The sequence below is a fragment of the Xiphophorus couchianus genome, chromosome 7 (genome assembly GCF_001444195.1).
Source record: "Xiphophorus couchianus chromosome 7, X_couchianus-1.0, whole genome shotgun sequence".
Classification (NCBI taxonomy): Eukaryota; Metazoa; Chordata; class Actinopteri; order Cyprinodontiformes; family Poeciliidae; genus Xiphophorus; species Xiphophorus couchianus.
In genome coordinates, this window is record NC_040234.1 from 1,785,661 (window position 1) to 1,801,534 (window position 15,874).

The 15,874-nt window shown below is 37.8% G+C and overlaps 1 protein-coding gene and 2 long non-coding RNA genes across 4 annotated transcripts in view; 2 read left to right on the forward strand and 1 right to left on the reverse strand.

Annotated features, from left to right (window-relative positions):
- kalrna (kalirin RhoGEF kinase a) overlaps positions 1–5,417 on the forward strand; it is an 88,619-nt gene extending 83,202 nt beyond the window's left edge. Inside the window, exon 54 of one of the 2 annotated variants that reach the window (XR_003596278.1) lies at positions 50–187. Coding sequence is in view for 1 of the 2 variants with exons in the window: in XM_028023686.1 (XP_027879487.1) it covers positions 50–607 (558 nt within the window). In the remaining variant the exon portion in view is untranslated. Of the gene's footprint in view, positions 1–49 lie in introns of both variants that reach the window. The other variant, XM_028023686.1, reaches the window with a different exon arrangement.
- Positions 5,418–8,600: 3,183 nt separating this feature from the next.
- On the forward strand, positions 8,601–9,113 carry LOC114148471 (uncharacterized). Its single transcript, XR_003596287.1, has 2 exons — positions 8,601–8,854; positions 8,964–9,113. It is a non-coding gene; the product is annotated as an uncharacterized LOC114148471 (long non-coding RNA).
- Positions 9,114–14,899: 5,786 nt separating this feature from the next.
- Positions 14,900–15,660, reverse strand: LOC114148468 (uncharacterized). Its single transcript, XR_003596284.1, has 2 exons — positions 15,499–15,660; positions 14,900–15,445 (listed from the first exon to the last, which is right to left on the reverse strand). It is a non-coding gene; the product is annotated as an uncharacterized LOC114148468 (long non-coding RNA).
- Positions 15,661–15,874: the final 214 nt, after the last annotated feature.

The window sequence follows — 15,874 nt, forward strand, 5'->3', positions numbered from 1 at the left end:
AAACATCTTACTATCATTTTGGGCTGATTGTTATCTCTCCCTGTTGCAGCCTGAGAATATCATGGTGGATCTTAAAGCTCCGGCTCCATCTGTCAAGCTCATTGACCTCGGTGACGCCGTCCAGCTCTCTGCTGGCCGCCGATATGTCCACCTCTTACTTGGAAACCCAGAGTTTGCAGCCCCTGAGCTCATCCGAGGTACGCCAGTATCTGTTTTGACAGACGTGTGGAGCATGGGCGTGCTGGCCTACGTGATGCTCAGTGGCGTATCCCCATTTCTGGATGAGTCACCAGAGGAAACGTGTGTAAACATTTGCCGCCTGGACTTCTGTTTCCCGGATGAATACTTCCATCATGTAAGTCAGGCAGCCAGGGATTTTGTGTCTTCAGTGCTGCAGGAGGATCCCAGGAAGAGGCCTAGTGCCACTTCATGTTTACAACACCCGTGGGTGGGCCGGGGGGGCGCTCAAGGAGGTGAGTACTCCAAGATGCCCCTGGACAGGTCGAGGTTGGCCACATTCATCGATCGGAGAAGACAGTTACATGATGTCCGTCCCATCACCAACATCAAAGGTTTGGTGAGCAGCACTATGGGCAACACACTGTGATGGAGAGAACCATGAACAGTTAGTCCTTCTGTGAACACCAACACTGAAATGTCTTTACTATTTTACTGTCTTATGAGTAAAAAAACTTTCCCATTTGGTCCAACTTATAATCATCTTGAATCTGGGTGGGTCACTGTTTGTAAAACTATTTGTGGCTCAGAACAGTTATTTATTTCACAACTTGTTAATTTATTTTTTGTTTGTATGCTTTAAAATACATCCACTATAACCCAAAGAAATCATCTCAGCCATGTAGAAAGACATGAAAACACTAAACAGGAGCCATCACTTCTTAGCCACAATGTTCATATTTGCACCAAGATTTACAGGCTGTATTTATAGAAGAGAAGCTAAAGTTATTTTTCATGTAAATTGTTCACATCTTACAGAAAACCTTGACAAGCCAACAAGCATCGTGCACTTTCATCCAATTCTCTGGCAAAGACGTGAACAAAAACTAATCAGAAAATGTAGTGGCATAATCTCACAATGAACAATTATTATATATCATTATATTAATCCAATTGGGTGAAATTTAGCAATAATAAATACATGTTGTTGGTTTTTTTGCATTATCTTGTTGAAAGTTCCAATGATGATTTCTGTAGTTTGCAGGCACTGGCAAATGGTTATTACATTTCAAAGAAGTAATGATACCATGCACTTGAACCAGGATTCCAAGGCCTTTGGAGGACAACAGGCCCACAGCATCACAGATCCTCCACTATGCTTGATGGGCATGATGTGCTTCTATATAGTCATTATTTGCTTTATTGCAAACCTTTTTGGAGTGGTTTTGTCAAAAAGTGCCATCTTAGAGCTCTCTATCTAAAAGATAGGATTCCATTTAAAGCCCATGTAGAGTTTCAACATGATTATGATGGTAGAATGGACAAACGTCTTTCTGGCATAACTTCCAAATAGTTGCTGTTAAAGAAATTTGGAGTCCACAAGATCAATACTAAGGATACATTTTATATCCAAATTCAATATGGCAAAAGGAGAGGTCTTTTGGAGTCTGTGGTTTTCCTAAATGTTGTAACACAGTTTATCTAAAAGTTGAACAATGCTGAGCCTTAGCAGCTCTGTTATTGGTGTGTAATACTTGTTCATCAGAGCACACTGTTGATCGAGAACACACAGGAGGCAGAACTCTTCATCCACCCTGCTGGGATGGAAAGCAGAGTTCATTGTCAAACATTACTTTTGGAAATGTTTTTGAATTTTTTAGATGTGCTTGTGTTGAATTTGTTAGAACTCGCTGTTTTTTTTTTATTTGACGGAATGGATGTAAATGTTAACTGAGATCCAACCTCCAAACTTACTGAAACCCAGACTTCTTCAGGCCTTATAAAGGCTCTATAATTCTTTGTGTATGAATGATTAGAAGAAGACTGAATCAGTGTTATTTTCTTGTCGGATGGTACATCTTCATCACCTGGACGCTTTGTAAATGTCCCTTTTCTGTATTAAAAACTTCTGAATTGATTTTAACAGGCTGACCAATGTAACGCACATGTTTATTTTGTTATAATTATTTGACTTGAATGACAGCAGAAACTCCGGATCTGTATTAATAGAACCTGCTGTGATCCCCAATGTGGTGAGAACTACATGACTACTAAAGTTAGATTCACAGTTGATTCTTTTGTACCAGTGTAAAGCTGTACCTTCTAGTGTAGTTTTGAATGTGAAGGTCTTGTTCTGTTTGACACTGTGCAAAGATAACAAAGACCACTTGTTCTCCCAAACAGTCAATGCTCAGCTGCAGAGGTTGGGCCCTGAACTGTTGGATGATCAACAAAACTAATGCAGCAACAGGAAACATGGCACTCTGTTCATATTACTGTTTAAGGAGATATTTGTGTAGAATCAGGGCATGTAGTTTACAGAACAGCAAAACTATCAGGGATCATCTGCATATAAAACCACCTGGGATGTCTTTAAAATCAGATTGTAAATATGTCTGTTTCAGGAAGTTCATGTTTCAGTAATACAGTAAACATGTAAAAAAGTGAGCTCCATTTTCACACCTACATTATTTAGTTGTACATTTCCAGCCTGACCCAGCCACTGTGGCAAACATCCTGCCTGGATTTGTGATGATGTCACTGCTTGGCTGATCTTGAAGACAGATGTTTACTTTTCTGTTCCAATTTAATAATGAATGTATAAATTAGAGAATGTGTTCTGTAAGTATTGTGCTGTCATAGACCATTGTCCCTACATCAGCAGCCTTAGTAAGCATTCAATGTGCTGCAGTTAAAGGCCAGGCTGGTGAAGCAGCTGTAGGATAGTAACCATCAGAAGGTTGTGTTGATAACCGTCTGTGTTTATTAGTGCAGCTGTAATAAAACCTGCTCAGGTTTCTGAAAACACTGGCAGATTTCAGCCAAATCTGTTTAGCACTGTTACTCACTCAGTAGAGCATCTACTGGCGATATAATATGATAATCTACATTTTTTAGTCATTGCCCAAAACAATCGAATGATACTGAAAGCTGCAAGCTGCAACAAAGAAAGCTCTATAGGTGATTTTAACCAGTGGCCCCCAAACCTGGTCTTCAGGGCCCACTGTCCTGCATGTCTAAGATGATTCTCCACTCCAGCACAGCTGATATAAATAATTGCATTACCTCTTCAGCATGCCGTCAGCTGCTGCTGAAGCCAGTTAATCAGCCACTTCATTTGAGCCAGGTGTGCAGCAGCAGGAAAACAGCTAAACCTGAGGACCAGGGTTGGGATCTCTGGTTTAAAGTTTGCTGTTGTCCAGAGATCCAGTCAATGAGAAAAATCGTAGTAAAAAGAAAAGACACCTTTTGCCACGGCCAGCACTTAGTTTGTGGGCTTCACCAGAGTAGTGTTGATATAATACATCCAACTATTAATTTCAATAAATAAATAAACATCATAATGTGTCAAATATCCATAAGAAGGATGAATTCTGTTTTTCCAACTAAACAAACTCTTAACACAACAAAGCAAGGAGATTCGATTGTACTCAGATTAAAACTGATTGAAAATATTGATAGTCAAGCATGAAACAAAGATGCAGTGTCAATTTTACTCTAGAAATAGCAAATAAAGATGAAAAATAAAGTTTTATAAAATTGACCATTGACCGGTCTGACTTTGATAGTCAGAGGGAGAAACCAGGACAGAGGTTTTATCTCTCTGAAGGTAAAACCTGTCTGGACACAATCTGGCTTTTCTGCTCCAGAAGCAGCTCTACTTCGGTCTGACTGGAGCTCACTAAAAAAAAAAGGCAGGAAATTCTGGTTTCTGGTGCAGCACTGTTGGACATATTTATGGTTCCATATTGTGGATTCAAAACCTAGGTGAAGTGTAAGGCATGGAAGGAAATTAAAAACATTTTTTGCAGAGGTCTCAGACTAAACATAGACAAATTTAGAGAAGCAAGTGATGGAAACACACAGTCTGACAAGGTGATCCATTTTCTTGTTGATTTGGAAAAACAACTTTCTGCCTATTTGGTTTCTTTTGTGTCAGACATCAGCTGACAGTTTCTGGGGAAGGAACCAATATGAGGTGCAGATCAACCAATCAGAAGCAACATTGGGATACAACAATGAGCACATCATATTAGATAGCCAATATATCTTGTTTTATTGTTTTCTATCTTTATATAAAACAGAGGGACACACTGACCAATATTTAAATGAACTATTCATAGAGTATTTGTGATTAGTTATTTACGGCTATGGTTGGTAGCGCAGAGTAATCCAGGTTATAGCTATTACCTTAATATAGGTATAAGGCATCTGTGTTATCTTATGCCTTTGTTAAGGTAATGAGAATATTCTAGGTGTAAAACTGAATGTTTGTAAAAAAAAAGAAAGAAAGAAAGAAAAAATGTACAGTTGATTGACTGCCAAGCACTTTGCTGCAATCCATTAGTACCAGTTTTTAATTCTGAAATCCAATCATAGCTTGTTGGATTTTTGCAGTAAAAGCATAAAATGTCATATTCATCTTCTAAATAGTACCAAAAAGACATCACAAAGGAACAAAACAAACAAACAAAAAAACTATGATAGGAACTTCAGGCAGAGCCAAGGAGCCAAAGTAGCTGCTCTTAGCAATGCTTTTACTCTACTTCATCAAAGTGCATTTACTACCCATTAAAATAGTAGAATGTTCTCTTATCAGCATGTGTCTTTGATCACTTGATGGACACTAAAATAAGACCAGAAGAAGAAATAGGAAGAAATAAATGGGGTCTGTTTTTTTTTCTGAAATGACTGAAAGTATTGGAGCTCTGGTTCTGGTAAAGTTCTGCAACACACAACACACCCATCTGCTCTAGAAGAACCTGGGTCATTCCTCTGTCTTATATTGGCACTCAGTGACTTGATGAGATAAGTTATTAGTTATTTTCAATAATCAACGTTCGATAGGTCAACTTGTTTCCATGTTTCTTCTTTGTGTAAAGAAGAAACAAATATATCACAAGACAACTGAATCACTGCTCCCGACTTTTACTTTCAATCATTTCTTTATTGGACCTGAGAAAACCTGTTGAGTAAACCTCAGCTGAACTTCTTTAGAAAACCGAACTAGAGACGACTCCACAATCCCACAATACATCTTTTATGACTTGTTACGCCATGCAGGACTGTGCTGGCTGAGCTTTGTTAATGCTGTGTTCATACTGAGCTTCGTAGAGAACCATGCAAATGCTTTATGCCGCAGTGTGATGCAGCATATTCTGTACAGGCTTCCTGCTGCAAACCACCTGCTGGTTTGTTACTCTTTATGAATAAACAACCTGCCTGTTTGTATGTATTTATACATGTCTGTTGTATTTCATTTCCTAACGCACATGTGTCAAACTCAAGGCCCGCGGGCCACATGTGGCCCGCTACGTCATTTTATGTGCCCCCCCCCCCCCCCCCCCCCCCCCTCACCACCGTTTTACAGCCCCATTGATCGACTTAAAATAGGTTTTGAGCACGAATTGACTACAAACTACATCTCCCATAATGCCTTCCGATTGTTACCAGCCAACATTACGGCTTCTCGCCACTAGAGCGCAGCAGAGTCACCTCAAGCTGATTATTAATTTTCCCAGCGAATAAAACTGAAACATCGACAAGCTAACAAGCTAAAGAGCGAAGTCTATTGGCAAGAGTATTTAGTAAGATACATAGTACAAATAACATTAGCGAAGAGGGAAGAAAGGGAAGAGAAAATACTGTTATTAAGTATAAAACTTTAATGGAGAATGAGGAAGATACAAATAATTGTTTGAATGTGGAGTTTACCAAAGTGGAATTAAACGGAGTTCTTAAAAAGACCAAAAATACAGCGCCAGGTAAAGATAAAATTTGGTATAGAATGATAAATCAACTAAGTGATAAGTCAAAAATGATAATATTGAAATTATTTAATAAAATCTGGGAGGAGGGGAAATTACCAGAGTTATGTAAGGAATCTATAATTGTACCAATAGCTAAACCAGGAAAAGATCATTCAAAAACAGATAGTTACAGGCCAATAGCATTAACTTCAAACTTATGCAAAATAATGGAAAAAATGATTAATAGTAGGTTAGTGTATTATTTAAATAAAAAGGGATTTATTTCTAATTATCAAAGTGGTTTTCGGAAAGGGAGGAGCACTAATGATGCAACATTTTGTCTTGAGCATGAAATCAGAAGAGCTCAAGTAAACAAGGAAAGTGTAGTGGCTGTGTTTTTCGATATTGAAAAAGCATATGATATGATGTGGGTAGAGGGTTTATTAATTAAATTATACAAATTGGGGATCAAAGGAAAGATATATGAATGGATTAAAGACTTTTTAACAAACAGAAAATTACAGGTAAGAATAGGTGAGGTTGTTTCAGATAAATATGTAGTGGAAAATGGTACGCCACAGGGAAGTATTATTAGTCCATTATTGTTTTCTATTATGATAAATGACATATTTGAAAATATTGGAAAAGACATGGGCTGTTCACTCTTTGCAGATGATGGAGCTATTTGGAAAAGAGGGAAGAATATAGAGTTTATAGTTAAAAAAATACAAAAGGTTATTATAGATATAGAGTTGTGGGCATTGAAATGGGGGTTTAAATTCTCAGTGGACAAAACGAAGGTAATTATATTTTCAAAAAAACCCAAAAAAACAAATAAGGTTAGAATTAAAATTATATAATCAGAAAATTGAACAGGTAAAGAGTATAAAATTTTTAGGTTTGTGGTTTGATGAGAAATTAAAGTGGAATATTCACATCCAAAAGATTGTTGATAAATGTAAGAGAAAATTGAATTTATTAAGATGTTTGGTGGGTAGTGATTGGGGAGCAGGGAGAAAAACCTTAAAACAGATTTATACGGGGATAATTAGATCTGATCTTGATTATGGGTGCTTAGTGTACGGTTCAGCAGCTAAAACTCACTTAGATAGATTAGACAGGATTCAACATCAAGCACTAAGAGTATGTACCGGAGCATTCAAAACAACACCAACAGCAACATTAGAAGTAGAAATGGGAGAAATGCCACTAGATCTAAGGAGAACTACATTAGGAATAAATTATTGGCTAAATTTGATGGGCAATAAATGTGGACATCCAACTCGGGAAATTTTAAAATCATGTTGGGAAAAGGAAAAGAAAGAGATGAAGAGTTATGGATGGAAAATTGAAAAGGAAGTAAAGGAACTTAAAGTGGACACTCTGGAAATTAGTCAAACAGATCCAATATCAGTTAAACCACCATGGATTTTACCAGAAGCTATAGTTGATTTAACAATATTGGTAAAAAAACATGATAAGTCAAATGTTGTAGAAAGGTATGCAGTGCAATCACATTTAAATAATTACTATAGACATGTCCAAATTTATACAGATGCATCAAAAATCGACAGAAAAATAGGAATAGCATGTACAATTCCAGATTTCAAAGTGTATATTGGGAAGAGAATCACAGACGGGCTATCAATTTATACAGGAGAAATGTTAGCAATACTTTTGGCTTTACAATGGATTGAGGAAGTAAAGCCTTTGCAAGCAATAATTTGTTCAGATTCAAGCTCAGCTTTGCTAAGCATAAAATTTAATAATACGGACAGTAGGATGGACATCTTATTAGAAATATATCATAATCTATTTAGAATACAACATTTGGGATTAGTAGTTACATTTGTGTGGGTTCCAGCACATATAGGGATAGTAGGAAACGAGAAGGCTGATATAACGGCAAAGAAGGCAATACATAATCCTATTAGTTTTACAGTTAGGATGAGTAAATCGGAAGGGAAAAGTAAGGTCAAAGAAGAGATGATGAAAATATGGCAGAGAAGGTGGGATAAAGGGTTAACAGGAAGGTGGTTTTATAAAATTCAGGTGGCTGTAGGAAAGAAAAGAATAGGAAGAAGGAATAGGAAGGAGGAAAGAATAATAACAAGGTTAAGGTTCGGTCATACAGGGCTTAATTATTCACTTTTTAAAATACAAAAGCATAAAACTGGAAAGTGTGATTATTGTGAGAAGTCTGAAACAATAGAGCATGTTATTTTAGAGTGTTGTAAGTATGAAGAAGAGAGAAGATGCATGCTGAGAGAGTGTGTAGGTATTAAAGAAAGGTTTAATTTAATAGAATTTTTGAGGAGAGATTTCGGGAGTAGACATATTCAAATAATTATTCGGTATCTTAAAAAACAAAGCTATTTCATAGGATATGAGTAGAGCAAGTTGGGTGTGAATGTGTAAAGAATATCAAAGAGGGGTATATAAAGCTATAAGCAAGTTGGATAATATAAGCAGGTGTGTATGTGTGGGGGTATGTTTAATCAGGAGTTAATGGAGGGAAAAGGTAGAAAGTGAAAGTTTATAGACCATCTCGAACCACACTCCATACTGGTAAGTGGCGGTAATGCTACTGTAAGCTTGTTGCCAACCGCCAATAAAAACCAAGAAGAAGAAGAAAGAGCGAAGTTCAGTGATGTTTCAATCGAGAATTTTTACCGTATGCTGCCCCATGATTTGATGCCACAGCTTCGACTCCATGCAGCTCCTGTGTTTTGTCCACGTTTAGAAGCACCTATCTGTGCGAACAGATGTTTTCAATAATGAATTTAAACAAGACCAAGACCAGATCGCGCATTACTGACGAAAACCTACACGCCGTTTTGCGGATTGCAACAGCACAAGAACTAAAACCGGACATCGACGAACTGACCAGGGGAAAACGGTGCCAGACATCCGGCCAGAAAACATTGGTAAGTACGAACAAACTAAATTTAAATAGAATGAATGTAAAACCAAAACTCAGTATACTGGAATATGCATATAGTTTATTGATTTTGCTTGTGTTTTGTTTATTTACAGAACACAACACAATGAGGATGTGTGAGTTGGTGACAGGCTGAAGAGGATCAGCGTTGTGTTCAAGGACAGGCAGCATCACCTCATTGTTTGGTTCTTATGTGAAATACATGTTCGTTGTGTAATAAATAACGAAAAAGTTTTGTGAATGAAGTTGAGAGTTAATATCAAAACTTGTTTTTATTCTTTGTCTGCTTATCTTTAAAGCAGACAAAGAATAATTTTTCCAGCGAATAAAACTGAAACATCGACAAGCTAACAAGCTAAAGAGCGAAGTTTAGCTGAGCAGTTTAAAAATACTGAGCATATTTTTAAACTGCTCAGTTTAAAAAATATTGTAATTTTTAAACTGAGCAGTAATTTTACATCCATGCAAACTCAAATGTAATATTTAAAACTTGAACACATAAAATCAGTTATTTAACAATATAAGGTGGTGTTTAATTTATTTTTAACATTGTATTTTCATACATTTATGCTAGGGTTGCTGAAGTCTAGTTTTCTAGACCTATCACTCTGCAACTTTAGATGCGTTCTTTCTCTAACACACCTGGATCATTGACTCATTCATAGGCCTCTAAAGAACCGAGTTGCTGCTAATGAGGGAAGTCAACTTTTTGTCTGGGGTATGTTTTAGCAGGGACGCATCTAAAAGTTGCAGTCTGGAGGACTGCACTTGGGCATTCCTGATTTATACCATCAATGTGGCCCATTGAGGGTGGCAAATATGCTGAAGTGGCCCTTGGTGAAATTGAGTTTGACACCCCTGTCCTAACGGTACTTTAAAACTGCTTGAATGGTTTTCCACAAGGTGGCACTGTAACTCTTTACATCTTTGAGTTCAAGTGAGCAATATCAAAAAAGATGAATGTGCTAATGTCAAGACTGTTTTTTGTAACATATTGGAAATACTTTCAGCTAAATTAATTGTGTCTCCATTTTAAGTTCAGAGTTAAAATTACAGAGAAGCAAAGCACAATTCAAAAGCTTTTTCTGTTGTTCTTCTAGTACCTTTGATTATAATTATTAGTAGTAGCAATATTACATTTGTATAACTTGTCTGAAAGTACAGTATGCTGATCAATATAATAAATAGTCCATATGCCCTATTAAAATGACAAGAATTCTGCTAAAATATGATAAAACCTGTTTCCACTTTCAGTGTTACATCTCCCCTGAAGTACACAAGCTACACCAATTCAAATGACACATCTACCTTTTTTGAGCAAACGCATCTTGGGTTAGGTCAGTTAGAATCGTCCTTTCTTTTCGATTTACTAAACTCCACAGTAACGAGAGAAAGAATGTCAGAGATGTATCTATTAATATCTTCATAATCAAAAACTTACATAGAGAAAAATTACTAAAGCAAAGTCCAGATGATGATCTTGTGGCTTTGGGTACCTCTACATATGAATATCTTTTTATCTGAAATGGGCAGACTGACCTCAGAACAAAAGCCAAAGACCTTTTTTTTCTGGTGAAGACCCTGGTAAGACAGTGCCAGGTAAGACAATTGAAAGGTCACTCAGAGATTAGGAAGTTATTTCTCCAAAAGAAACGTAAAAAAAATCAGACTGCAGTTTAAAAATACAAACAGGGACAAAGATCATGAACTCTAGAGTCATGTCCTTTTCTCCATCTCCCTTTTTTTGGTAGAAAAAAGGAGGCACTTGGAATGGTAGTATCATGTTGTTGGGCTGATTTGCTGCAGGAAGAAACATAAAACACATGACCTCATGAGGAAAGAACGTGATGTGGAAATACTGAAGCAACATCTAAAGACATAAGGTGAAGCGTGGGCACAGATTGGTCTTCCAAACAGACTGTAACTGTCAGCTTACAGCCTGTCAAGAAAATCCGAGCTCATCCCACTTCCCCATGCTGGAGATTTTAGTTTAACAGTAATAATAAATAAAGTTATCTTTAAAATGAATCACTCAAGTGACATCAAGGCCCAACAGTAGACTTAAGTGTCAATAAAATAAATCTGGTTGTGTGTGTTGTTTTTGTCTCATGCAAACTTTGCTTTAATTCTACTTTTTTCTATCTAATCATAAGAAATCATAGTCAGTCAGAGAGAGTCATTAAACAGGAAAAGCAGGTTTCCTGGAAAAAGAGGAAGTTTCCAGCCTGCAGATTTATAAAAATAGCTGAGACTATTCCTTAGTTTAAAGGTAAAGTTTTAAAGAATGAAATCTAAACATTATTAGTAATTGGATAAGATTCAAAGTAAAATACTTATATGAATATTGGTTTACTTGTAATAATACTTACACTTATATTTGTGGGAACACTTACAAGAAAAACAAGTAACTGTAACTTTGGTATTAAATAATTAGAATCATGGATTATTCTTGGTTTCTTTTCAGAAAACATCTGTAATAACTCACATTAAGATTATAATAAGAATAATTAATAAGTTATGGTTATAAAATTATAAATGAATGCTAAATCAGAGAAGCTAAAGAAAATAAATGTAATATAAATGTGATTTTGACATTAAACTTGAAATGGTGTAAAAAGGTGTAACTGCAATTAAACATCACTGATATGTTGGAGGTAGAGAGTAGGTGAAAGGTTGTGCAGGCAAGGGACATAGGAGGTTGAGCAACCCTGAGACATTGGCACAGACATCATGACATAATGTCTGTAAGACAGTGATGGATATGAGATCATCTGTCTAAGCAGTCAGCCAATTAAACAAGCACAGCAACAGTGCTAGCCAATGAAAACGCACCAAAAGGTGGATAAACCCTATAAAAGGTGGGTGCAAAAGAGGAACCTTTTGTTGGATCCTCCGGGCAGCTTCGAGCCAAGAGATGGACAAAGAACTCTGCAGCTGAAGAAGAGCCGGGGCCACAGAGACGAAGACTGTCCTGCTCATGGAGACCAACCCGTCAGCCCTGCAACCTGTAGCTTCGAATCGCACTTCTCTCATCGGCTGGGTTCAGACCCCAAAGACAAAGATGAAGACAAAGACAAAGGCAAAGACAAAGAAGAAGAACTGGTGCCTTTTTTCCTGCCAGCACCAAGTCCTGTGTGACCTCACCATCCATGCGGAGAAGAAGTTCATCGGACCTACAGAGATCCCTGCCTTCGTCGATCAACTTCCTCCTCCTGCTGCCGCACCTTCTTCGTCGTCGTGCCAGGTCTGGGGTTCGAGGCGCCAAACTCCGTCCGTCTCGCTCTAAGGTTCCTTTTTTAGTTCTCAGTGTCAGCAGTAGGGAAAGATAGACTAGATGATTGATTTTACTTATTTGATTATTTCTGCTACTGAATTAAGCTGTACTGACCCTTGCAAAAATGCCTTACTAATAAAATATTTAGCATAAAGAAAATCTAAAAGATGTTGTGGACATTCAGTTAATGAGTCACCTTAAAGTTCTTTGATGGTTGTAAAATAGCTATGATGTTTGATTCTGGAGAGGAAAAAGTGGAAAATGTTTTTAGGTTGCTGGTAGCCCATATTTAAAACATCATCCTTGGGACTCGCCCGAGTTACTAAAACCTACCTGGTTCAATAACAAATGCACGTTGTAAAATAGAGAACGAGCGACCGTTAACAGGTGTGCTCTGTGAAACTAGTTGGCTGTAGGCTGCTCAGTCTGGCTAATTCACAGGGGGAAGAAGGGTGGGACACCTGGATGTAGGCCGTCAGATAACCAGGCGAATCGTTTCTCGAAACCAGCTTAAACAGAGTTTACTTCAGTTCTGGACAGGGTAAATCCCAGTAGATTTAGGAAACTCAACGGACCCGTTAGACGGAGAGCTGGTAGCACATCTCCCCTCTCAGAAGAGGAAGTACGAGAGTGAGAGAGTAGAGACAGAAAGGAGGGGGTGGTGTTGCGCAACAACAAGCCAAAGTGGTTACAAAGTGATTTACGTACAACAAAGTCTATGTCCATCACCTGAGGGATCACACATTTACAGTGTTGTATAGTAACGAAGTAAAAATACTTCACTACTTTACTTAAGTATATTTTGGAGTACTTCATACTTTCCTGGAGTATGGAAAATTTTTGATGACTTTCACTTTTACTTCACTATATTTCCGAACTTAATTGCGTACTTTTACTCCGATACATTTTCAATGTGTGGTTTAGTTACTCGTTACAAAAAAGCGAGAGAGAGAAACAAAGTGTTTTGATCCCACCTACTGATTAGCAAGTAGCAAGCAGGCTACCGAACAAAGTTGTTAGCCTGCTTGCCTGGGCTTGTTCATCACCACCAATAGGATACACCTGTTTCGCTTCTCCCATTAAACACAAAGCAAGTCTCGCAATCAGCAGCAGCCACATGGAGGAGGAGACGGAGACCACAACGACTGCAACTACATCGGACACGGCTCCAGGGGAACCACCAGCTGGTGATGAGAGCCCCTGGCCTTATTTAAACACAATATACTCTTTCGTGGGTGTTAAAGATTCGTCGTACCGCATGCATGTTATTCCTGCCCGAAGATGTGGAAATTCTGTCTTACAAAAACTCCCCGTCCAACTTGAAGAAACACATCGAGGTAACGTCTTATGAAATGGTTATAATCCTCCTGTTTCAGTAACTATAGCTTGGTCACTAGACACTACTGTATTGTGAAATCTTGACCATAAATTAACTTTGTTTGGCATTGTTTCAGTTCCATACGTGGTGTATTTAGCTGAGGCCTAATGTTGACTGTAGCAGGCTACCTAGACTCTGTTCAAGGGGGACAGAAGCCATAGCGATAGCAATTTAGACTAAATTTAACGAATATAGGAAAGGCATGCAAGTTCAAAACCAGGTTTACAGATGCCAATAAGCTGCATTTCCCTACCAATTCTTTTTTTCTTTTGCATAATGACCAGTTGTGTGCACCACCTACTGACTGTAGCATTGACTGGTTCACTGATTTGTGAAGTAGAGTAATCGTAACAGCTCTTTTTCTTCATGTTGGCCGCATTTTCTGTACTATTTATTTTTCTCATTTTCAGCACTGACCTTACTTGAAGGGAAAACTTAAGGCTTACAAAAACTTTGTATTTTCTGTCCTGGAGGGTATACTAAGAAGCTGGTTCAGTTGTAAAGCAGGTTAAGTTAACCTTGTGCTATAGGTAAAGCACCTAATTTTCTTAACTAAATGATGCCTGCAGGTATATCTATTAGCAGGTTTAATTTTGCCTGCACTTGGTTGGGTACATTATTTTAAGTGTATTTGACAAGTTTACCAAAATATAAAAAATGTCATTCAAACTGCATTTGCTTTGTTTTACTTTTTACTTGTACTTTTCATTACATTACTTGAGTACATCCATTTTTACAGTAATTTCCATACTTAAGTACAAGAAGTTTCAGATACTTTAAGACTTTAACTCAAGTAACATTTCAGTCAGTGACTTGGACTTTTACCAAAGTCGTATTTTGGAGAGGTACTTGTACTTTTACTTGACTCTGAGATTTCAGTACTTTATACAACACTGCACATTTACCAAGATGAGAGAAGTATTAAACAGCATTTTAAGCTCCGTTAATTAGTGAAAGTAGTTTAAAAAATGTGTATGTAAGGTAACCCAGCAGTTTGCATCGAGTCATTGACTTGCAGCATTCTCTCCTCCTGAACCAGCAGGTAGCCACAATCACTTGCATTGTGTCAGTGACTTCTATGCAATCCCTCACACTGAGCATGCATGTAGCCACAGTGGAGAGGAAAAAAAAACCTTTAACAGGGAAAAACATCCAGCAGAATCAGAACCTGGATCAGTTCAAGCAGTCACTGTCACAACTGACTGGAGGTTTGAGGAGACAGAGCAGGTAGGAAGGAAACACAGTCAAACAGAACACTGTGTGTAATGGAAAATTTTTATAATGCGCTCTTCACTCCTCTTTTGTTTCAGATGATCTGAATGGTCTTATCATAATGTCATAGCTTGGACCAGCCAAAGCGTAATAATCAACAACAGGAATTAAGTTAATTATTGATATTTATTGTTGAATACATGAAGGATTCCCCGCTAGCTTTATCCGTTCGTTGCCAACCCAACATGGGGATCACACCAAACAGGATGGAAAAATTCAGGGAAGTGCCACAAAATAAACAAAAAACAAAACAAACAAAATGAATGAAAAAATTGTTAGCCCGCCCTCACAAATACTGCAAGCAGAAAAATGATCCTAACTGGGCGGACTAACAAAAAAGAAAAAACCAAACGCTAAAAGGACAGCAGGAGGCAGTGCAAAAACTGTAAGACAAAGACACAAAAATTACTGAATGCTTATTAAATTATTTTAATCAAATCAACCTAAAACATTAAAACACTGCCTACCTGCATTGCATAAATCAACACTCCCAGATCAAACCTTTGTGTAGCCGATCTGGTGCAAACCTGGCAAATAAAACAATATATAAACATACAATTCATTCTAATTAAAAAAGATCAATGTATAAAACCTACCTGCGGCGTCGAACACCCAGGTAACGCTACCAGCCGAACACCATCAACAATACAGTCCTGTATAAAAACACCACATCAGCACAACTTTAAAACGGTTTCCCCCAACCTACCACAGCCAGCAAACAGCGTGAGCCCAACACACAGTTGGTCTAACACACGGGAAATTGACACCTGGCCACCACCCTTCCAGCTTCCCTTTTATGGAGGCACAGACTGGAGAGAGCGCGACACCTAATGGTGCCACCTGCTACATTCATATTGGTCAGCTGCTCTCACATTATTAAAATTACTCTCTATGAGTGATAGTCATTTTTAACTGATAGAGCAGCAAAGCATCTGATCAGCTGCTTTACTGCTTCTCACTGAAAACTAAGTGATTTCTCATCCATCTCTAATCCAACCTCTAATGGCTTCATTTCATAGCAGCATCTTGCCAGTGTTTCATATTTCATTTGAAACTCTTCTGCAGTGCTTCTGGCCTAAACT